General features: G+C 40.0%; 5 protein-coding genes across 14 annotated transcripts; 1 reads left to right on the top strand and 4 right to left on the bottom strand.

Moving 5' to 3' along the window:
* Nucleotides 1-185: 185 nt before the first annotated feature.
* Nucleotides 186-6699, bottom strand: LOC103846677. 3 transcript variants are annotated; one of them, XR_004452408.1, is made up of 2 exons: nucleotides 5635-6699; nucleotides 186-648 (listed from the first exon to the last, which is right to left on the bottom strand). XR_004452408.1 is itself a non-coding variant. In XM_009123647.3 (1 exon), exon 1 carries the CDS (start codon nucleotides 6110-6112, stop codon nucleotides 5795-5797), a length of 318 nt encoding a protein of 105 aa, XP_009121895.1. In that variant the 5' UTR covers nucleotides 6113-6699; the 3' UTR covers nucleotides 5632-5794. The 3 variants fall into 3 exon arrangements, 1 of the variants encoding a protein (XP_009121895.1); XR_004452409.1 differs by having other exon boundaries at nucleotides 186-654; nucleotides 5641-6699; XM_009123647.3 differs by lacking the exon at nucleotides 186-648 and having other exon boundaries at nucleotides 5632-6699.
* Nucleotides 2458-5783, bottom strand: LOC117128948. Its single transcript, XM_033281994.1, has 2 exons — nucleotides 5221-5783; nucleotides 2458-3723 (listed from the first exon to the last, which is right to left on the bottom strand). Exon 2 carries the CDS (start codon nucleotides 3720-3722, stop codon nucleotides 2658-2660), a length of 1065 nt encoding a protein of 354 aa, XP_033137885.1. The 5' UTR covers nucleotide 3723; nucleotides 5221-5783; the 3' UTR covers nucleotides 2458-2657.
* LOC103846674 (U-box domain-containing protein 51) lies at nucleotides 6626-16279 on the bottom strand. Of its 5 annotated transcripts, XR_004452404.1 has the most exons (9): nucleotides 10722-10893; nucleotides 10583-10644; nucleotides 10165-10505; nucleotides 9806-10085; nucleotides 9625-9726; nucleotides 8272-9397; nucleotides 8072-8180; nucleotides 7568-7681; nucleotides 6626-7467 (listed from the first exon to the last, which is right to left on the bottom strand). XR_004452404.1 is itself a non-coding variant. In XM_018655431.2 (8 exons), the coding sequence occupies exons 1-8, from the start codon at nucleotides 13750-13752 to the stop codon at nucleotides 7211-7213; spliced, it is 3858 nt and encodes a 1285-aa protein (XP_018510947.1). In that variant the 5' UTR covers nucleotides 13753-16279; the 3' UTR covers nucleotides 6626-7210. The 5 variants fall into 5 exon arrangements, 3 of the variants coding, with proteins under 3 accessions (XP_018510947.1, XP_009121892.1, XP_009121891.1); XR_004452405.1 differs by lacking the exon at nucleotides 7568-7681; XM_018655431.2 differs by lacking the exons at nucleotides 7568-7681; nucleotides 8072-8180 and adding an exon at nucleotides 12249-16279 and having other exon boundaries at nucleotides 10722-10907.
* A 243-nt stretch (nucleotides 16280-16522) lies between these two features.
* On the bottom strand, nucleotides 16523-17201 carry LOC103846672 (17.6 kDa class II heat shock protein). The gene has a single exon (XM_009123642.3). It carries the CDS (start codon nucleotides 17092-17094, stop codon nucleotides 16630-16632), a length of 465 nt encoding a protein of 154 aa, XP_009121890.1. The 5' UTR covers nucleotides 17095-17201; the 3' UTR covers nucleotides 16523-16629.
* A 398-nt stretch (nucleotides 17202-17599) lies between these two features.
* Nucleotides 17600-20235, top strand: LOC103846671 (omega-amidase, chloroplastic). 4 transcript variants are annotated; one of them, XM_009123641.3, is made up of 10 exons: nucleotides 17604-17954; nucleotides 18034-18150; nucleotides 18466-18690; nucleotides 18868-18961; nucleotides 19119-19193; nucleotides 19301-19379; nucleotides 19471-19486; nucleotides 19610-19690; nucleotides 19785-19851; nucleotides 19952-20191. In XM_009123641.3, the coding sequence occupies exons 1-9, from the start codon at nucleotides 17688-17690 to the stop codon at nucleotides 19815-19817; spliced, it is 987 nt and encodes a 328-aa protein (XP_009121889.1). In that variant the 5' UTR covers nucleotides 17604-17687; the 3' UTR covers nucleotides 19818-19851; nucleotides 19952-20191. The 4 variants fall into 4 exon arrangements, with proteins under 4 accessions (XP_033137883.1, XP_009121889.1, XP_009121888.1 ...); XM_009123640.3 differs by having other exon boundaries at nucleotides 17608-17954; nucleotides 19769-19851; nucleotides 19952-20235; XM_033281993.1 differs by having other exon boundaries at nucleotides 17720-17954; nucleotides 18014-18150; nucleotides 19769-19851; nucleotides 19952-20235.
* The last annotated feature ends 602 nt before the right edge of the window (nucleotides 20236-20837 follow it).

Genomic DNA, 20837 nt, shown 5'->3' with positions numbered 1-20837 from the left:
CTCCATGGCTACTTGCGTTTCCATAACTTATTTTTACTAATTTCTTATAAGATATTTCTGTAAATACAAATGACAAGTGCAAAATATATACTGATATATCAAACAAATGTAACTTGCAACACAAACAAACAATCAAGACCTAGAAACGTGTTTTTTGGCTATATTTTGGTGTTGCATGCCAGACCAATATTTTTAATTTTTTCAAATGAATGTTTATTCAACAAAAAAAACATTTATATAACTCTAGCTGAGTGTGTTTGACAAAAGGAATCTAGATTGAAATCAAAACAAAAGCATCTTAAAAAAAAAACCATGTTTCCATGGCCTTTGTATGTTTTGGAGCATCCGCAAGACCAGTATTAAGATATGTATACGTTCTCCATTCACTCCGATGTTATTATTATTGTAAAACCAAACGAGGGAGAGATTGATTCGTCACTCACCGGATGTGACAAGGTTAAACACATAAACCCAACCATACTAAGGTCTAGTCACAAGATTATTTAAATGAAAAAAAAAAACAAGAATGGTTCATATGTCATGAACTTGCAGCAACACAAGAGACCTTTCAATAATCTTGTTTGAACCATTTTTTCACGGGTGGAAAAGATTCATCCAAAGCTTTGTGAAACTCCATAAACTATGTAAACTAATTGTAACAGCCCGATCCCCCGGAGTCCGACCGGGGTTATCGAAGGGGCGTTATGGACACGTGTCTACTCATCTAGACAACCCTACGTGTCCCGTTACTGGTCCCGAGAGACGAGCGCATAACCTTCTTTGAAATACCGTCATACCCACATCCATATACTTCTACTTACAGTCCTGCGCACAGGAAAAATGGAAATGGAGGGGTGAGCAACAAGTTACTCAGTGAAGTGGTTCTAGACCAGCCTGCCCGCATGACACTCTATACTACTCCATGCGGGAACTAGGACTGACTAGCCACTACAATCAGTTAATGCATTTTCATCATTCCTAATGTTATCTGCAATTTCCACAATCACTTCCATTCATTTCTAACAACCTAGCGATCAATCAATACAATGATCTCACTCATTGCCACACACGTCAAACCCTAGACTTAACCGACTCCTCTTGTCCGTCCGACCCGACCCTATGACACCTTTAACTCCCCGTTACCCGACCATGAGCTAAAACCCTACAATGCACATCCTTTTCAACTTTTCATCTTTTCCTCTTTTCCTCTTTTCCTCTTTTCCTCAGTGGGTAGCCCCCCACTAGGCTTCTACCCCATATTCATGTGGATTCGCCACATCTCCTATGGGTGCTTCCATATTCATGTGGATTCGCCACATCTCCTATGGATACCTAGCGTGGACTACTTACCCCACCTACAAACCTTAGACTCTCTATATGCTTTCCCACCCATGCTTAACCTTAACATCCTTCTTTCATACTTTTACTTATCATTTCACTTCCTTATCGTTTTCACTTAATCCTCCCCATTCCCAATTACTTTCCCTTTTCATTCATACTTGAACTTGGACTAAATCACTAGACGCCACCCGTTATCGGTGTCACACACAATACACATCGCATTCAAGTTCTACTTCAATAACGTTTATAATCATTGCTCATCTATCATCCTAGCATTTGTTCCTCTCTAGCATCCTAACTTCAATCACAACAACACATGGGACAACACAACCAAACATACAAGTATCAACTACCAATCAATCATTACCACGACAATTCAATTCAGTTCATCAAGTCCCATTTATCAGTATGAGGGTTCTTATGCATCATGATTCATTCATCTATCATCCTAGCAATACCATGTCCTATCAACCTAACTCCCAATCAGGGTCTAATCAAGCCTAACTCCAACATAGAGGAGTATACAGAACCATGAAAGAAGGTTGGGTTCGAAACACTCCACCTTAGTTTTAGATCTGGATCTGGATCTGGAAACGAGGATTGAGAAGGTTGAGATCTGGTCAGCACCACCCCTTCACGGCGCCGGCGAGAGGGAGAGAGAGAGAGAGAGAGCGTGCGACGGCAAGGAGAGAGAGAGGGTGACGGCGAGGAGAGAGAGAGAGAGCGACACGCGGGAGAGAGAGAGGAGAGAGAGAGAGACGGCGCAGGAGAGAGAGAGAGAGAGCTCGACGGCTAGGGTTTTCGACCTCCGGGAATTCTCTGCAGGGCTTCGCTTCAGATTTGTGATGAGGCAGAAAGGGAGACTGCATCTCTTTTTATAGTAAAGGGAAGGGGAAGCCCTAGGGTTTTGTCAAATGGGCTGTAGAGAAGCCCATAATCTTTGGGAAATTTTTATGGGCCAGGAACCGGGCCGTTACAATCCTCCCCCGTTAATCGGAATTCGTCCCCGAATTCCAAAGCCCACATCTTTCAGACCAATCGTTCGTTACCAAAATGGGTTCACACATTCACACAACAATCAAGGGAGGCATACATGACACGATATCTCTACTGGAATCTTTAAAACCAACGAAGGAATGTCATAAATAATAAAAGGAGTAGGACTACAATAGTTTGTAAAAGAAACTCAGCACATCTGCACAAATACAGAATGCCGTAAATAAGGGAAGGAACACCAACTCCAATAACCAATAAATAAAATAAAACCAATAGCGAAACACGTGTCCTACTCCTACGAATCGTCTCTAGGATCTCGTCTAGCCACATTGACATGGCGAGGGGCAGCGGGACTCGGATCCCAGGTCTTCATCGCCCTCTGCGACGCGGTCCTCCTCGGCCTCCACCTCCTTTTCCGCCAACCACTCCTCCGCGTGCAGTGCTTGGTTAGCCATCCTTCTCACCAGTGCAAATTCCAGAGGCTCCAGGACTCCCACGAGTTCTTCACGAATATCCCCACGTAGCCCGGCCCTAAACAGATGACACCACTCCTCAGCTGGCTTCGGTTGACACATCTTGGCCGTATCCAAGAACTCCTCCAGGTAATCTCTCACCTTGCGTGGCTTCTGAACCATCTGGACCAGTACGTCACAATCACATGTTACTGTAGGTGGTTTTCGCGGACGCCCCCGCTTTCCCTTAGCGGATGCCCCTACCGGCACCTCATGGCCATCGACGTCCCCACCCGGGTTTCCTCCTTCCATGCTCGAGAGTGCGGCCACATCGGCTGCAATCTTCTCTTCTGCCTCCATGGCGAAGCCTGCCATCCGCCTCACTAACGCGAACTCCAAGGGCTCCAAAACACCCCTCAACTGCGCCTGGAGCTCCTTGCGTAGCCCGTTCTTATACCATATGCACCACGTCTCTGCATTCTTCGGTTTGCACAGCTTGGCTTGGTTGATGAAGTCCTCCGTGTATCCAGCGACTGATCGGTCCTCCTGAGCATTCTTGCTCAGTACTCCACACTGGCACTTCCCGGTGAACACCCTTGGGGGTCCCCCTGCTGCACTTGGCGTCTTGCAGGGACGGCCACGCTTCCTCGGGGGTCCCTCTTCGGTTGCAAGCTGGAATCTCGCATTGCCCTGCAGTAGGCGTGTCTCCATAGCCATCCTCTGGAAATGAGGCATCAACACCTTATGCCTCACAGTCTGCTCGTGCGGGTACCTGAATGGGAACTCCCTGTACTGTTCTTCAGGATCCGGAAACATGGGTAGCACCAAGTTACCCTCCCTGTCATAGTGACGCCTTTGGGCATACTCCCTGGTGTTCCTCCGTCCGTAGTGCATACGCGGCATCCTCCACTCGTAATGGTCAAGCGAAAACATCCTGCAATAAAATTTCAATCAGAACCATAATAGAAGTATGGGTATAGTGGGATTTTCAATTAATTCTTTCACAATCCGAAAATACTTAGTAATATTGCAAATTTTTTTTTTTTTTTTTTTTTTTTTTTCCGAAAACGAAATATATAAAAATATTTTTTTTTTTTTTTTTTTTTTTTTTTTTTTTTTAAACGTCGGAAATGCCGATCCCTTAGGACAGAACTAAGGGATCTTAACCCGCTCTGATACCAATTGTAACAGCCCGATCCCCCGGAGTCCGACCGGGGTTATCGAAGGGGCGTTATGGACACGTGTCTACTCATCTAGACAACCCTACGTGTCCCGTTACTGGTCCCGAGAGACGAGCGCATAACCTTCTTTGAAATACCGTCATACCCACATCCATATACTTCTACTTACAGTCCTGCGCACAGGAAAAATGGAAATGGAGGGGTGAGCAACAAGTTACTCAGTGAAGTGGTTCTAGACCAGCCTGCCCGCATGACACTCTATACTACTCCATGCGGGAACTAGGACTGACTAGCCACTACAATCAGTTAATGCATTTTCATCATTCCTAATGTTATCTGCAATTTCCACAATCACTTCCATTCATTTCTAACAACCTAGCGATCAATCAATACAATGATCTCACTCATTGCCACACACGTCAAACCCTAGACTTAACCGACTCCTCTTGTCCGTCCGACCCGACCCTATGACACCTTTAACTCCCCGTTACCCGACCATGAGCTAAAACCCTACAATGCACATCCTTTTCAACTTTTCATCTTTTCCTCTTTTCCTCTTTTCCTCTTTTCCTCAGTGGGTAGCCCCCCACTAGGCTTCTACCCCATATTCATGTGGATTCGCCACATCTCCTATGGGTGCTTCCATATTCATGTGGATTCGCCACATCTCCTATGGATACCTAGCGTGGACTACTTACCCCACCTACAAACCTTAGACTCTCTATATGCTTTCCCACCCATGCTTAACCTTAACATCCTTCTTTCATACTTTTACTTATCATTTCACTTCCTTATCGTTTTCACTTAATCCTCCCCATTCCCAATTACTTTCCCTTTTCATTCATACTTGAACTTGGACTAAATCACTAGACGCCACCCGTTATCGGTGTCACACACAATACACATCGCATTCAAGTTCTACTTCAATAACGTTTATAATCATTGCTCATCTATCATCCTAGCATTTGTTCCTCTCTAGCATCCTAACTTCAATCACAACAACACATGGGACAACACAACCAAACATACAAGTATCAACTACCAATCAATCATTACCACGACAATTCAATTCAGTTCATCAAGTCCCATTTATCAGTATGAGGGTTCTTATGCATCATGATTCATTCATCTATCATCCTAGCAATACCATGTCCTATCAACCTAACTCCCAATCAGGGTCTAATCAAGCCTAACTCCAACATAAGGAGTATACAGAACCATGAAAGAAGGTTGGGTTCGAAACACTCCACCTTAGTTTTAGATCTGGATCTGGATCTGGAAACGAGGATTGAGAAGGTTGAGATCTGGTCAGCACCACCCTTCACGGCGCCGGCGAGAGGGAGAGAGAGAGAGAGAGAGCGTGCGACGGCAAGGAGAGAGAGAGGGTGACGGCGAGGAGAGAGAGAGAGAGCGACACGCGGGAGAGAGAGAGGAGAGAGAGAGAGACGGCGCAGGAGAGAGAGAGAGAGAGCTCGACGGCTAGGGTTTTCGACCTCCGGGAATTCTCTGCAGGGCTTCGCTTCAGATTTGTGATGAGGCAGAAAGGGAGACTGCATCTCTTTTTATAGTAAAGGGAAGGGGAAGCCCTAGGGTTTTGTCAAATGGGCTGTAGAGAAGCCCATAATCTTTGGGAAATTTTTATGGGCCAGGAACCGGGCCGTTACACTAATAATCATATATAGTTTTGTGGTAATCACACTTACATTGAAGAATGCAACACATAGAGATATACTAAGAGAACACAACATAATTAGTTACTTGAGGAAATCAAAATAAAAGAAAAACTCAAAGCGATCAGAAGAAGGAAAAAAGAAAGAAAGCAAATCACCACCAGCCATAGACGACCTGTGTGTACCTATGCTTAAGCCACCTGAAGCTTTTTCTAAAAGAGCCTTTGACTTTGCCTTCAACACTATACATCTTGTAACTCGCCACCCTTTTCTTCCTCTTCAGCTCCGGGTCCGTTATCCCCCACGACTTCGACCTCCCAACCGATTTGCCCTTCTTCACATCATACATGTTGTTCTCCGTCGCCGTCCCGTAAGAAGCGCTATAGCTCCTGAAGCCTCCGGTTCCCGGACCGCCGTTGTAAGGCTGGATCTGCATCCCTCCGTAGGGTCTTTGACTGCAGTAGTCTTCCATTGAAGCCGGCGAGAGTTCAAGAGATTCTTTTTTTCTTTCTCCTTTTCTCTTTGGTTACAGCTCAGAGAATAATAACGCGAGAGCCGTGTCTTTTGAGCTGGTCTCGATTTGACACTCGGACGTTACACAAACACAATTCATATATTTCACAATTCATTCATGTTTCTATTTATTTTTTGGTAAAAGATCTATATTTGGTTTGATTATTTTAAGGTTCTATGCTTAGTTATACTAACATCAAATGGATAAAAGTAATTTGAGGTATCTAAGCGTAGATAGCTCTTGTGGAAGGTTTAATTCTGCTCCTAAGCAGCAAGCCTGGAACTTTGTCAGGGAACTGGATTATCAGTAACTGGTTCCTGACCAAACGACTGTGCAAAAGGTCGAAATTTTTTGATTAACAAAAAGGTAAATGATATGAGAGGTTTGCAACTAGATTTGGATTTAATTATTTAACTATATAGATCAAATATTTTTGTTTCATGATTATAATATATGCAGAATTTCCATTTCTAATATAATACAGCTGGACTTGAACAAATGCCTCTGCTCGATTTATGCGGCCAATCAAGTCTGACACACACTCTCACCTGATAAAAAGAAAGAAAGAGAGGACTGTGGAAACTGTGAGAACCTTGTGTGACGATCGGGAATGTCGTGCTGCGAGTTTGTATTTCATTTTTTATAGACAATATAGATTAGTTAGCTAGTTATATTAATGGGGATAGTTTATCGCTTGTAAGTAAAGGATATTTTTATCAATTAGGGTTCGTCCCCTATTCGTTCAAAAATATACAAGATCGTGTATCTATTTGGCTAATGTCCAGTCGTTTATTTCATGTGTAATTTACACAAATTACCACTAAAATTAAAAATATTCATATGATTTTCATTAGTGGTATTTTAGTGTTTGTCACCCTTAATTAACATCAAAATTGTGACACATAAACATTTCATATACAACTTGCTTTCACATTGATTAAACAGAGTTTAATTAAAACCAGATATTGATAGATGTACATGGTCCAAAAACAGGGAGGTGAAGGAGTATGATATAGTCATCTATTTAATTGAATCGTTTGAAAGTCATTACAATATTTAGTCGTCAAGTTTCTCGGGTGAACAAAGGCAAATAAAATTACTACAAGCGAAGACACGTTTGTCCACCAACTTACATTCATGTATACATTCATGACAAAAACTAACTATTTTGCCCCTATGACTTTCAGGGGTTTTCAAACGATCGTCATATGTAAGCTGATCTTCTCTCTCAAAATCAATTTGAGGACTTTGTGCAGAATTGGAAGAAGGTGGTTTCTCTTTTGAATTAGATTTTCCCATAATATGTGATGCATCTATAAAAAAAATCATCAAAAGATATAGTGAACAACACATCATGTTTATTACTAAAGCGTATATATACTTATTTATCCTAAGTAAATGAGTATAACTTACATGATGAAAAGATAATTAGAAAAACGAAAAACAAAACTCTCGTCATTTGTCCTTTTCTTGCAGGGATGGGTTGTGGAGTCATTAAAGTTGGATAATATCATACTTATAGGTTTCCTATTTGATACAAAACAGCTTGATGTCAACAGCAAAAGAGTGATAAAAGAGTTTAATATTGGAGTTAGAAAACTATACTATTTAATGTGAATGTGTCGTAACGGTGTCTAAGCAATATGTATAAATAATGTAACGGCGTCTTGGAATACCATCCCAAACTGGATACGTAACATAGGAGGAACAGAGAGATAACGTTTGAATAAACCAATAGATTCATCTTAGTTAGGCTACGAGAAGTGGAACATTAACATATGAACCATTGCTTTTTTGTTCAATATATACTTTTAATCCGAGAGCCAGAAAGGTGGAAGTTTTATGTTACAGATACATATATAATATTGACAAATTTATATCTTAGTTTAAACCATCTCTGGATGGCACTTCACTTACCACTTTCTTTCTCGAGAAGCAAGCAATCTCTCTATTGGTTCCTCATAGAAGCCTTCAAATAATTAATAAATGTATATGATCTTCAGACCCAGCTGCTAATTCTGGCCTCCTAATGAATAATACAGCATATTCAAAGCGTAAGAAATAATGTTTTAGTAAATATAAAGATTGTGTTTAGTATTATATGTATCATAACATACCTGACTCATTGTCCAAGCCCAAGTTTCTTAACCGGACAAGCTCTGGAACTATATCTTTTCCAAGATCTGGTCTATCTCTCTTCCTTAGCTCTGAACATTTCAGACACAGCTTAGCAAAATTTATAGCTTCTTCAACCGGCCAATCAGTCACAACCGGGTCAAGCATATCCTTGAAAGTTCCTTTCTCAATAGCCCTCGACACATGATGAGCCAGACCCATAGGATTCTTGGCAGTGATGATCTGAAGCAGCATTATCCCTAGCGAATATATATCCGACTTCGTGGTTAACTTCCCCGTTTGCTGGTACTCAGGGTCTATGTAACAAAACGTTCCTGCCGCAGATGTCATGTGGTATTGCGTGACGTTATTAGCCACCGAAGCAGGGACTAACCGAGCTAGTCCAACGTCACTGATCTTGCTCACGTAGTTTCTATCTAAGAGTATGTTAGCAGGTTTTAGGTCACGGTGAACGAGAGGCTCCGGCTTGGTTTGGTGAAGGAAGGAGAGTGCGGTGGCTATCTCCGCCGCTATTTGGAACCTTTTCCTCCAAGAAAGAGGCGGCGAGTTTCCTCTACGGAAGAGTCTATCCTCTAAGCTCCCATTCTCCATAAACTCATACACCAAGCATCCGTATTCAGGACACGCACCGAGGAGAAGAACCATGTGAGGGTGTCTTATGCAACTTAGAACCTCGACTTCTTGTTGAAACTGTTTCTTTCCTTGAGCAGCATCAGGTCTCAAGACTTTGATAGCGACAGGAGTGTGATCAAGTGTGCCTTTATAGACCGGTCCGTATCCTCCTTCTCCTACTTTCATGTTGCTTGCGAATCTGTCGGTAGCTTCTTCGATCTCTTCTATAGAGTATTTTCTGTACCGGACATCGTTCTGTCCCAAAGCAGTAAGCGCACGGTCTTTCTCCTGAGACTCTCTTCTTGCTTTCATCTCTGCTTGCTTCCTTCTTTGTCCTTCTAGCTCTGCCATTCTCTGTGCTTTCTCAGCTGCTTCCATTGCAGCTTTGCACTTGGCCTTCTCCATCTCTGCAACAGCTAGGGCTGCCTCTTCAGCACTCCTAGCTTCCTCAAATCTTCTAGCTTCTTCCTTTTTCCACATATTAAGCTCATTTGCCTAGAGAAACATAAAGTATTAACAAGGCCGGATTTGGCCTTGGCCCCAAAATTTGTATAGTTTTTTTTATATGCATAAATCTCCAGATTATGGAAAAAAAATTATAATTTTTTTTTAAGAACTGTTTATGGTCCCCAAATTTTCAAATTCGGTCATGATCGTATAAGATGGAGCAAACATTCTTATCAAGACATCAACTAGATTTGCTTCACACTAATATTTCTTACCGTCTTTTTTGCATTAAGTGCTTCTTTGCAAGCTGAGCTGTACATGTCCATGGTTTGCCTGAGTTCAAGCTTTAACCTTTTCATCTCAGCTTCAATATCTCTCTGCGTATAACCATCCAACCATTTAGTGAATACTAATGTTACATCTTAAACAAAGTATTGCTTTAGTGTGTTAACATACAGTTGATTGTGAAGCTGATTCATCAGAAGAGCCAGATGCACCAATGAAATCATAATTCTGAGCACTTAGATCAACCGAACCCATCATGAGAGATCCACCATCCGATTCATCAGAAAACGAGTTACGTCCCACAGGGTTCCTTTGCCCATTTGCCTGCTTAAAATCATAATTAAAGTCCAATGATCCATTTGCAGCACTTCTACGCCTTTCCCTCATGGCATTGAAGCCATTATCATTATGATACCTCTCTGGAGTTGTGTTTCTTGAATTACGCTGTCCCCTAAAATGTATTAAAAAAAACAAGTTTTAAAGCCATACAACATATAGGAGAAGAAGTTATGTTGGTTTTGTTATAATACCTAGGTAAGGGATCTTGGTCAGGGTCAGGTAGATTTTGGAGATGAAATGCGGATGATGGTTCACGAGGTGGGACAAGTGTATTGGTGATACGTCTTTGAGCTGCTCGTGAAGACTGGACTTTGCCTTTGGAGATGACGTAGATGGAACAAAACTCTGGCGTTGATTTGAGAATGGAAGCAGCAACGTCATGAGATTTAGTGAACTTGAGAGATCTAGCGAATGGGTTCTTGGAGGATGATGCTGATCCCACCACGATGTTGTTCACAAGGTTGTTGTTAACGTAATCGAGTATTGCTCTCGCAACGTCGGAATCTTCTAGAATAACCTCCATCATTGAAATCTAATAAAACACATGCATGCAACACAAAATCAACTACGTACGAACGGATTGAATGCATGTATGGACATTTTATTTACCCCTTTTCGCGCGCAATAACCTCTGTACGGAACAAAAAGATGATTCAATTCATCGTCTCCATCTGCAACAAAGTTTGTTGATGAGTTATACAATTTTTGGAAGAAAGAGTTATGTATACTATGAGAAGAAGATACCTACGGTTAGAATTTTTAAGACGAACATGGACAAGAATCATGTTGGGGTTGTTGATCATGTTGAAGAGATGATCGGCGGCCCAACGAACAGCGTAGTGACTGTTCTTGTCTTTGTCAATGGCGACCACCGTCGAATTAGCTGGCGCGTGCCCATCTTCCGATGAGTAACGAGCCATTATTATCAATCGAACTACAGAGAATTAATCCTCGAAATTCTAATAAAATTATTAAATAGATGTAATTAATATAATATGTCACCAGACGTAGTGTCTGGGAACGCAGGCAAGAAGAGAAGACGAGAGAAAGAAAAAGGTCGCTATCTTTCTTTCTTCTCTGGTCTAACTTTCTCTTCTCTTCTTCCTTGTTTGTTTGTTTGTTTGCGGTTCTTCCTTACACGAAATTAAGAGAAAATACCGGGAGTCATGATTTATTATCAACCATTGTTTCTGAAGTTTCTTTTTTAAGGTGGTGGTTCTCTATTTCTTCTTCAGTTTTTCTGTGGTCTTTTTTTTCAAAGTTATAGAATGCAAATATTCTCTTTTTTTTTTAAATCTCTTTAGTACGTTTTTCAGTTCTTTTTGCTTTCAAAAATACACCGAACAAATAAATTTTGAAACTGTAAGAAGAAACATTTTTATTATTTAGTTAGATAATAATAATATAGATAAACTAAATAATTAAAAAAAAGCTAGATCATTTATTATAGAGAAATTTCATAGGATAGTATTTTTTAAGTTTTTGTCATAAAAATTGTTTTCAACGAAAAAATATGATCAAAAATTATTTTATTAAAAGATAAAAATATATTAAAATTTACATCTTATGGTTAACTAATTTAGACTTAAGTTTAGAGTTAAGTGATGGATTTTGGAAACAAAGTTTTAAATTTAAAAAAAAATAAAAAATTAAAATTAAATTTTTTTAAAAAAAAAAGTGGAATATTTTAGTAATTTTTAACGATATTTTGTGACAAAAACTTTAAAAATTTTCTTTGAGAAAATTGTTCTTTAATATATGATACAGAGTCTCAGCATCCTACCAAAGTTTTCTAATAATAGCATTAAGAGAGGAAATTGAGTCTTATCTCGCCGTTCGGTTTGCATCTGCTCGGTGGATCCGACAAGGAAATATGGCTATGATTGGTGAGCCGCTCGCTGAGTATGAACCACTAGACAGTTGAGTGATGCCACAAGACTAGCAACAATATGAAATGCGTATCGTTTTGCAACGAACTAGCATACATGTTTTTAAAAGCACCTTAGCACAAAAGGGTAAAAAAACAACCTAGCTTGTTGGCTCATCTCACATTACAAAATACCAGATAATGAATTCTCACTGAGCTATTATGCATTCTTGCTCATAGTATGTATATATAATATATCATATAAGTTTCCTCTATTGTTACAGTTGTGACCTAAGAGGTACAATACAATATGCATAAACCAAAGAATCAGAGTGAGTTCTGTTTAGCTTATTGGAGTAGAAACCGTAATAACATTTTCCATAATCATTCGTTATAGGAAAGAAGTACCCGCGAGTCCATGATGCAATAGATTATGTGAGATACTATCTCTCGCCTTCATCGCATTAACCGATCTCAACCCGTTTTCAGGCAAAACCTCATCATCAACCACTTCAACCATCAGCTCTGGCTCCATCCTCTCCCCTCTGATCTCACATATATTGTGTAACACACAGCACGCCCCCAAGACCGTCGGCAAATCTTGCAGCTTCACTTCAGTCCGCTTCTGCAGACACGCCCACCGTCCTTTCAACCTCCCAAACGCTTCCTTAGCCACTCTCTGCACCTCGCTCATCTTCTCGTTAAACGCGTGCTGCGTCCAAGTCAAATTCTGCTGCGTGTAAGGAACCAAGACCCAGTCTAACAACGGATGACCCGCCCCACCAGCGACCCACAAACCTTTCAAAAGACCTCCGTTGTTAGCTCTTTGATACAACAACGACTTCTCCAACACCTTATCATCAGGCATTGACCCGGGCCATCCTATACACAAGTCAGTAAAAACGCCGTTTGGGTTCACAACGGCTTGGATTGTGATCGAGTACGAAGTCTTCTGGTTCCTCTCGGTATGCCTCTTGTTGAAATAAGAAGCTACACTGATCTTAGGAGCTATAATCGGAATGTGAGTCGTGTACATAGACCCAACAACGTTCGGTATACCCGAGATCGATTCGTACGTTTCTCTAATGTTTCTTAACGACTCATCATCAGGCCACTGAAGGTACTTAGGCATTAGAACTTCTTTAATCGCTTTACATACCTCGAGGACGAGCTTGTGACACGTGGAGATTCCTAAACCGAACTTCTTGGAGACGAGACGGAGCGGCTCCCCCGTGGCTAACCTCCAAACGCAAACCGCGACTCGCTGCCGCACGGGAATCGCGTTTCGCAACGCGGTATCTTCTTTCGCCACCGCTGAGTTTAATTCCTCGCAGATTAGCTCGAACGTGGATTTGGACATCCGAAACGCTTTTTTGAAATCGTCTTCCGGATAGTCCGAGCGGTTACACTCTTCCCACCACGCTCGGCTTCGATCCTTCACCCATAACCGCCTCTGCTGACCCGTACCGTGAACCGAACCGGATCCGGTTATCTCGCTCCCCTCCGCCTCTGTCTCGGTTACAGCGGCGGAGACGGAAGCGACGGCGGCGCGTGAGGCGCGTGACTTCTTCCGACTGATATCAACGGGGTCGGCGTAGTGATCGGTGAGATCGGAGTAGTGATCGGACATGGTTCTTGCTCGTTTCCGGTAATTAGACTGGAGCTCGGACATTTCGCGGCGGGAAGCGGCGTTTTGAGCTTCGTGATTCTGCTTCTCGTGCTCCTCCATCAAGAGCAAGGAAGTGAAGAATCCCTTGAGGTTGTTTTTGGTTTCGTGGGACGACGTCGTTTGAGTCTTGCTCTCTACCTCGGCGTCGAAGACATTACAGACTTCTTCTTTTTCTTCTTCCTCGTCGTCGTCTCTGGTTTCGTTGGTTCCTTTCCGGAAAACGGCGGAGGAGGCGGCTTTCATCGACGTCGTGTAAGGCTTGTGAGTTTTGTTTCGGACAAAAGTGTCTTCGCTCTGGATTGGAAGAGAAGATATATTTTCTTTGGTTCATAAATAGATTTATCTCAGACAAGACTTTGAAACTTGTGGGATGTGTGTGTGAACACGCAAGTTTGACTTTAGTACGCCACCTCTTTTTCTTTTCCAATATTTTATTTATTATTTATTGGTATTACTCATTTTTATTCTTCTTTTGTTACGTTCTTTGGTTGTTTTAGATATTAGTTTATACAGAAAAAAGGCAGAAGCATTGTTTTTTTGGTGATTCAAATTTTAAAGCAAACTATGTGAAACCTGTTTTCAAAAAAAAAAGAAAAAATTAAAAAAAAACTGAAGCAATTACTTGTGTAGACTCGTAGTTTTAAAAATGTAAAAGATATTTAAAAACAAGCCCGTTGGAAATTTAAAACTAAAGTAATTAGTTGTCAAAATAATAGTCTAGTGAATAAATAAATAATAAATCTATATATCTATGTTCTTCCCCTTTGCTACATGAATCACTATGTCGTGCTACTAAACAATGCTTTAAAGAAGTTGATGCCATTATCAATTCATATGTTCTGCTACTTGCCAATGTGAACTAACTATTTTCGTAAGTGGTAGTTGCAATTTTCTAATCTCTACATAACAGTATTGTTTACGTTATTTCTAGATTCAGATAGTTTGTGATATCATCGTACTGTGTTCCCAACTATCCCGTTTTGATAATCTATGCTGATTGCTGAGATGAGAAACGATAAAAAGAATGAGTCTTCTCTCGTTCAGATATGTAACATTCGGTTTGGGAAAAGACGAGTCTTCTCTCCACCACTCTTTTATTAGTATTATTTTGTTTAACTTTTGTCAACAGCATTTTATAAACGTTGTTATATTGTGGAGTGGATGTTCACACACATATCTTATATACGAACCGGATAATGTTTATTTTATTTGTTTGTTCAAGTTTATAATATTAAGATCTTAAATGATTGTACCGAGAAGCTAAGAAAGCAGTGTGAACGCGTTAAGGAAGTATCGACATTGGTGTGTTATATTTGGCGGTGCGGCACGTTAGGTGGCAGATGGAGACTTTTGGGTCCCACGCCTTTGTTTCTTTTTTTCTGTTTATGTGTCTAATTCAGATTATTTTCTAGGAAAAAAAAATAACACTTAAAAAACGAACCGAAATACCCAAAATTAAAATCAGATCAAAACTTTAAAATACCCGAACGATTTTTATATTTTTATACCTAAAATAATCAAACTGAACTAAACTGGAAGCAAACTGAAACTAAACGAATACCCTAATATATAAAAATATTAGTTATATATACATATAACCTAATTAAATATATATTTTTAATTTAAAAATCTATTAAAAATATCTAAAAATATTCAAAAATAACTAAATTATTATAAAGTATCTGAATTATCCGAAAATATCCGGATAATTTTATCCGAAATATATAAAGTAATCCGAAATATCCAAAAAAAATTTATCTAAATTATTATAATTTTTAAAATTTTTATCCTAAATAACTAATATATTACCCGAACTACTCGAATCGAAACTGAAACTAAATGAAAACCAATTTTTTGGATATTTTTTTTTAAAACTAAAACATTATGGGCCTTGGAATCTTTTTGGACATTTTATAGTTTTTAGTTTTACTATCTGAACCAAACCAAATCTGAAACTATCCGTACCAAACCGAACCGTGTTCATACCGAACTATTAATAACATTTTATGGTATTACTATCTGAACCAAACCAAACTATTAATAACTCAGAATGCATAACATTATGCTTGACGAGGTAATAACCTTTTTATTTATCTTTTTGTTAATAATGATCTTAGAAACTAATACCTAAATTTGGATCTCATCAGGAACACAATGCAAAATTGTTTTACCTTGCAACAAACAAAAAATGTCTGGAAAATTGCTTGATTCTTGAGAGAGGACATATATACATGCCTCATGGATGTCTGGTGTTTTAAATCTTAGCTCTTGTTTTAGTGATCAATATTTCCATTTTCAAATGTTTGACAATTTGTATAACGTATGTAGGTGGTTTTAAAATGGATACCGATGTTTTCGCATTTGGTGTGATTTTGCTTGAGCTTTTTACTTGCTCGAAAGAAGGGGACTTGCTTGCGCATTTACTTGCTTTGAGAAACGGAGCAAAAAAGTTCAAGAAGAATAAAAGCTTAGGTGTTAGGGGGCCTAGACCTTTCTTGTTTACGGAAATAATTGATCCTCGACTTGAGCGTGATTATCCTGTGATTGCAGGATTGCGTATGGGCACGCTCATCCAAAAATGCACCGAGGACAGGCCCACACGATCGTCCATGCAACAAGTTCTGGATGTTCTGAATCATATTGCGGAGATTCACTAGAGTATCCATATGAGTTTGGTTTTACGTTGTAATAAACATTTTATAACTGGTTCGTCCTTGTCCTGCTTTTGTTTTGAATGCTTGGAGTGAAACAATAATCTAAAAGAGATTCGTAACATCGATCTTATTGACATTGATATCTCCGTCTTCACGATCTTTTGTTTGGACAGAAGTAACCTCAAAGTAGTGAATATCTACTGCTACCAAGACTAAAGCGCAACGAAACACTCGTATCGACCAAAGAGACTATATTGGTTTACCTAGAGCTTCCGTTGTTTCTCTTTGTGCCTCTTACGGTTAAGATATGCATTAGAAATACTTAAAAAGTTCACTAATCTGAGGATCCAGCAAGGAGAAAAATTTAAAACAGAACACCTTTTATTTTACTTTAGAACACATGCACGATTACATTCAAACCGAAAACTAAACAAACACACGACAGAACGAAAGAGAAACTAGCAGCTCAAGCGACTTGGACCTGAATAGTCTTCGGTTTCTTAGGCTCAGGAGGAGGAAGCTTCCCAACAGTCACTTTCAACACACCGTCATTACAAGAAGCAGATATCTTCTCCAAATCCGCATTCTCAGGCAACTGAAACTTCCTCATGAACTTCCCCATCCTCCTCTCCATCCTCACATACTTCACTCCCTCGTTCTCCTTGCTCTCCCTCTTCCTCTCTCCGCTCACCACGAGCACGTTGTCGCTCTCGACCTGGACCTTGATCTCGTCTCCTTTGATCCCAGGCATGTCCACCACGAAAGCGTACGCGTCGGGTTGCTCGATGACGTCAGCTGGCGTAGCCGCCATCGCCTTCTGGTCTCTCACGTAAGCTCTCGACGGGTTGCTGCGGCCCTTCTCGCTGTGCTCTTCGGGGACCTCGAGCATGTCTTCGAGGATTGAGATGATCGGGAACCTTCCGAAATCCATTGTTGTAAACTTTGATTCGTCTTTGTTCTGATGCTTTGTTGATTGGCTTTTAACCGATGAGAGATTGTGTGATATTTAAATAGGAGTGAAGATGGATTGTTCTAGAGAGATGTAGACAAGAGTTTATCACTTTATCACTCGGTCTGATATTTTCAGTTTGAAGTGGTTCCGTACTGTTCGAGAAGTGTCTTGATCGTTCTAGTTTTTTTTTTGACAAAATGTAATTAGTTAGTGTAGTTGTGGGCTTCTGCATCAGGATTATGAAAGCCCATCCTCAATAAGGCCCGTTATTTTTTTTGTTTCGAATTTCTGGATACATAACTGTGGAAAATTGATTGGTGAATATTGTTATCAAGAAGAATTCTGATTGGATCAAATAAAACCTAGCAAATTCCATGAAAATTTTTCAAACTCTATAGTAGCTTAAAATATATATTTTTTCATCTTTTGTTATACAAAATTGCATTGTTGATCGGGCTTATTTGCCAAATAAGTAAAAAAAGCAAAAAAAATTAAGATTGGTAGAGAGAGATAGGAAAATAAATTAGTATTTGATTCTTTGGGAAGTAACCATTATCATCTAGCAACTGACCATGAAGTCAACAGTTTCATCGTCACTCCTCAATTTGAAGTATCTGTTAAACCCAAATCTTCGTCGTCGCTTAATCTCCCTCACATCTGTTTCCATCCCTAAATTGTCACTGAGTTCGATCACCAATCACACCACACTTAATAACCTCTTCCCATCTTCGGCAACCTCAGGTCTAAGAACCATCTGCTCTTCCACGGCATCCTCTTTCAAACCCGAACAAGCTAGAGTTCCATCCGCTCTTCCCCTCCCAGCTCCTCCGTTGACCAAAGTCAGCTCCTTTCTCCTTTTTTCTTAATTGCTTTATCTTTTCGATTCTATTGAATTTAGTTTCCTTGGAAAAATGGTAGTTCAACATGGGATTGTGTCAGTTATCTGTCACAACTGACAAAAAGAGGAACATCTCTCACGCGAAGAGCGCCATCGAAGAAGCTGCTTCCAAGGGAGCTAAGCTTGTTCTCTTATCCGTTAGTTTCCCTCCTTCACCCCCAACTGTTTTTGTTTAAACTTTGAAACGTTTTAATTTGCTCATGGTTTAGATTTTTATAAATGTTTAAGGTTAGTCGGGGCCGGATTTTGGGAGCTTTAGACGATTTAATAAAGATTTATATAGTCTGGCGGACTGAATTTTTTTACAAATTTGGGAGTCTATATCTATATAATTTTTTTTCAAAAATTTTGGTAGTACCAAATAAAATGTTTTATTAAGCTTGGCCTAGGAACGGCTTAGTTGATATCTTCTCAACCAAGTTTTTTAACACTTCAAATGAACTTTGTTTCAGGAAATGTGGAACACTCCTTATACCAAAGGTAGTTTCCGAGCTTTTGCGGAAGACATTGATGCAGGTGGTGACGCTTCTCCTTCGACCGCAATGCTCTCTGAAGTTTCCAAACGTCTCAAGGTTACGATCATTGGTGGCTCTATGCCTGAAAAATCCGGGGGTCGTTTGTACAACACTTGCTGTGTCTTTGGTTCCGATGGAGAGCTAAAAGCTAAGCATCGAAAGGTTTGTGGTTTCTTTTTTTCGAGATTATGCTTTCATTTCAAACGACCATAGAAGAAATCAATGAACTTTCTTCTGCTTTAGGCGATAGAATCTCTGTTAAAGGATGCTTTTATTATCAGTTGTCTGAACATCCTGTTCTTGATTGTTTGTTCTTGGGGTTTTGTTTTGTGCCGGCAGATACATTTGTTTGACATAGACATTCCCGGGAAGATTACTTACAAGGAATCTAGAACTTTTACTGCTGGAGAGACACCAACAGTCGTTGACACAGGTTTCACTCTGGTTCGCCAATACTATTAATAAGCATTTACGAACTATTTTGACTGGAGAAATGTTTTTAACGAGTAATGGGATCATAGTAGGACCATTCACATCACATGCTCATTTTGTAGTTGTTAAGAGAAAAATGGTTTTGTTGATTGCTGCAGATGTGGGACGTATTGGAATAGGCATCTGCTATGATATCCGGTTCCAGGAGTTAGCTATGATGTATGCTGCAAGAGGTGAGTCTTTGTACTATATATGAATTATCCAAATGCACTATTTACTTTCAGGTCCATTTGCTTCTTAAAGAACCTGATCATCTACATGTTTCTTCTGCTAATTTCAGGTGCTCATTTGCTATGCTACCCAGGAGCCTTTAATATGACAACTGGACCGCTCCATTGGGAAATACTACAAAGAGCAAGGTACAATTCACAACCTGCTACTTCATTAAACTTGCTTGGCTTAGTTTATAATGAGTAAGTGACAAGGCAATATGTTTTTCTCCCATTTCAGGGCTACGGATAATCAGGTATTAAAATACTTGTATTGGTAGCTCAATGATAAATACAAGTTTTGAGAGATTTCTTAGATAAACTTGCATTTCTCTTTGAGTTAAAAATACAAGTACTATGATGTATGCTACTTTGTCCAGTTATATGTAGCGACATGTTCATCTGCCAGAGATTACGGATCTTGCTACGTTGCTTGGGGCCACTCTTCACTCGTCGGGCCTGTAAGTACTAAACCTTTTTCTTTTCCTTGTTAGTTCATTGATAATGAAGCTTTTACTAGCGCAACAAATATTTGACAGTTTGGAGAAATTATAGCGAAGACTGAGCCTGAGGAAGCAATTATCATAGCAGAGATTGATTACTCTTTCCTTGAACAACGAAGGTAATCACGAGATTAAGCCGTAATTTTCTTGCTTTTTGATCTCGTTGTGTTGATCGAGTGTAATATGCTAACTGAATATTGGTTTTTTACCATATCTCAGGTCAAATCTTCCGTTGAATAAACAGCGGCGGGGAGATCTCTACCAGCTTGTAGACATACAGCGTCTGGACAAGTAAATGAATGCAGCAGAAGTTGTTCATGTTGAGATGTAGTCTTCAGAAGTTTGGTTGCTTACAACTTATTGGCGGTTCATTTATCTGCAACTTTGCAGAGATGTAATAAATAAATAAACACGTGATCATGGCTAACATTCATTCATACAATTTATTTTCAAACAGCATCAAAGTGGAACAACGAAAAGAAGAACTTTGCGGCTCTGCTTGATTTTAGATGATCCGTTGTTGAATGATAAAAATGACCAGACGACATAATGCAGTTAGAGCTTATTAAAACATTCACAATGTGTTCTCGTCTTTAGAGGGAGTCACACGTGGTCCATCGTCCCCCTAAACCTCGCAGGGAAAGAACAAGTACCGTACGCGTGTGGTGAGGAGGCCCGCACGTGCGAGGGTCCCATATGTAGAAGAGAACACACACACAACAATGCTTCACGTGACAGTGTGGGACCTCGCACAGACACAGTTGAGAGCTTCACCGCGTGACTGAATCTTTCTTTTTTTGTGTCAGCTCTTATTGTCTCCCCCGCCCCCTGAGCAGCTGCATCTCTGACTCTCCCGTGCGATTTTCTTTCCCTTTAGTTTATGTTTTTATCGCACACATCCCTAAAACTAGATAGTTAGTTGTATCCATTGCAAGGTTTATTTACATTTCTATGTAAAATATTCTTTAGGGATCAGGACTAATAAATCTATACGGTATAGATTCTTTTGGTGCTAAGAGATAACGGCAAGAGATGTCAATATGGCTAAAGATGTATCACGCATGCATTTGCGTAGAACCATCTTTTCTCTCGATGAAGTTTTACC

Source organism: Brassica rapa, chromosome A10, assembly GCF_000309985.2.
Source record: "Brassica rapa cultivar Chiifu-401-42 chromosome A10, CAAS_Brap_v3.01, whole genome shotgun sequence".
NCBI classification, from domain to species: Eukaryota; Viridiplantae; Streptophyta; class Magnoliopsida; order Brassicales; family Brassicaceae; genus Brassica; species Brassica rapa.
The sequence above is the reverse complement of the archived record's forward strand: the minus strand, read 5'-3'. Positions and strand labels throughout refer to the sequence as shown.

What these genes read in the sequence shown, in the direction of transcription:
- LOC117128948 (XM_033281994.1), bottom strand. Translation starts at nt 3,722, where the DNA reads ATGTTTTCGCTTGACCATTACGAGTGGAGGATGCCGCGTATGCACTAC.
- LOC103846671 (XM_009123640.3), top strand. Translation starts at nt 17,688, where the DNA reads ATGAAGTCAACAGTTTCATCGTCACTCCTCAATTTGAAGTATCTGTTA. An exon ending in TATGATGTATGCTGCAAGAG is followed by an intron (nt 19,194 to 19,300) that starts GTGAGTCTTTGT and finishes TGCTAATTTCAG; the next exon opens with GTGCTCATTTGCTATGCTAC. An exon ending in ACTCTTCACTCGTCGGGCCT is followed by an intron (nt 19,691 to 19,768) that starts GTAAGTACTAAA and finishes AATATTTGACAG; the next exon opens with TTTGGAGAAATTATAGCGAA.
- LOC103846677 (XM_009123647.3), bottom strand. Translation starts at nt 6,112, where the DNA reads ATGGAAGACTACTGCAGTCAAAGACCCTACGGAGGGATGCAGATCCAG.
- LOC103846674 (XM_018655431.2), bottom strand. Translation starts at nt 13,752, where the DNA reads ATGAAAGCCGCCTCCTCCGCCGTTTTCCGGAAAGGAACCAACGAAACC. An exon ending in TCGTCTTAAAAATTCTAACC is followed by an intron (nt 10,645 to 10,721) that starts GTAGGTATCTTC and finishes ACTTTGTTGCAG; the next exon opens with ATGGAGACGATGAATTGAAT. An exon ending in CACTTAATGCAAAAAAGACG is followed by an intron (nt 9,398 to 9,624) that starts GTAAGAAATATT and finishes ATGTTTCTCTAG; the next exon opens with GCAAATGAGCTTAATATGTG.
- LOC103846672 (XM_009123642.3), bottom strand. Translation starts at nt 17,094, where the DNA reads ATGGATTTCGGAAGGTTCCCGATCATCTCAATCCTCGAAGACATGCTC.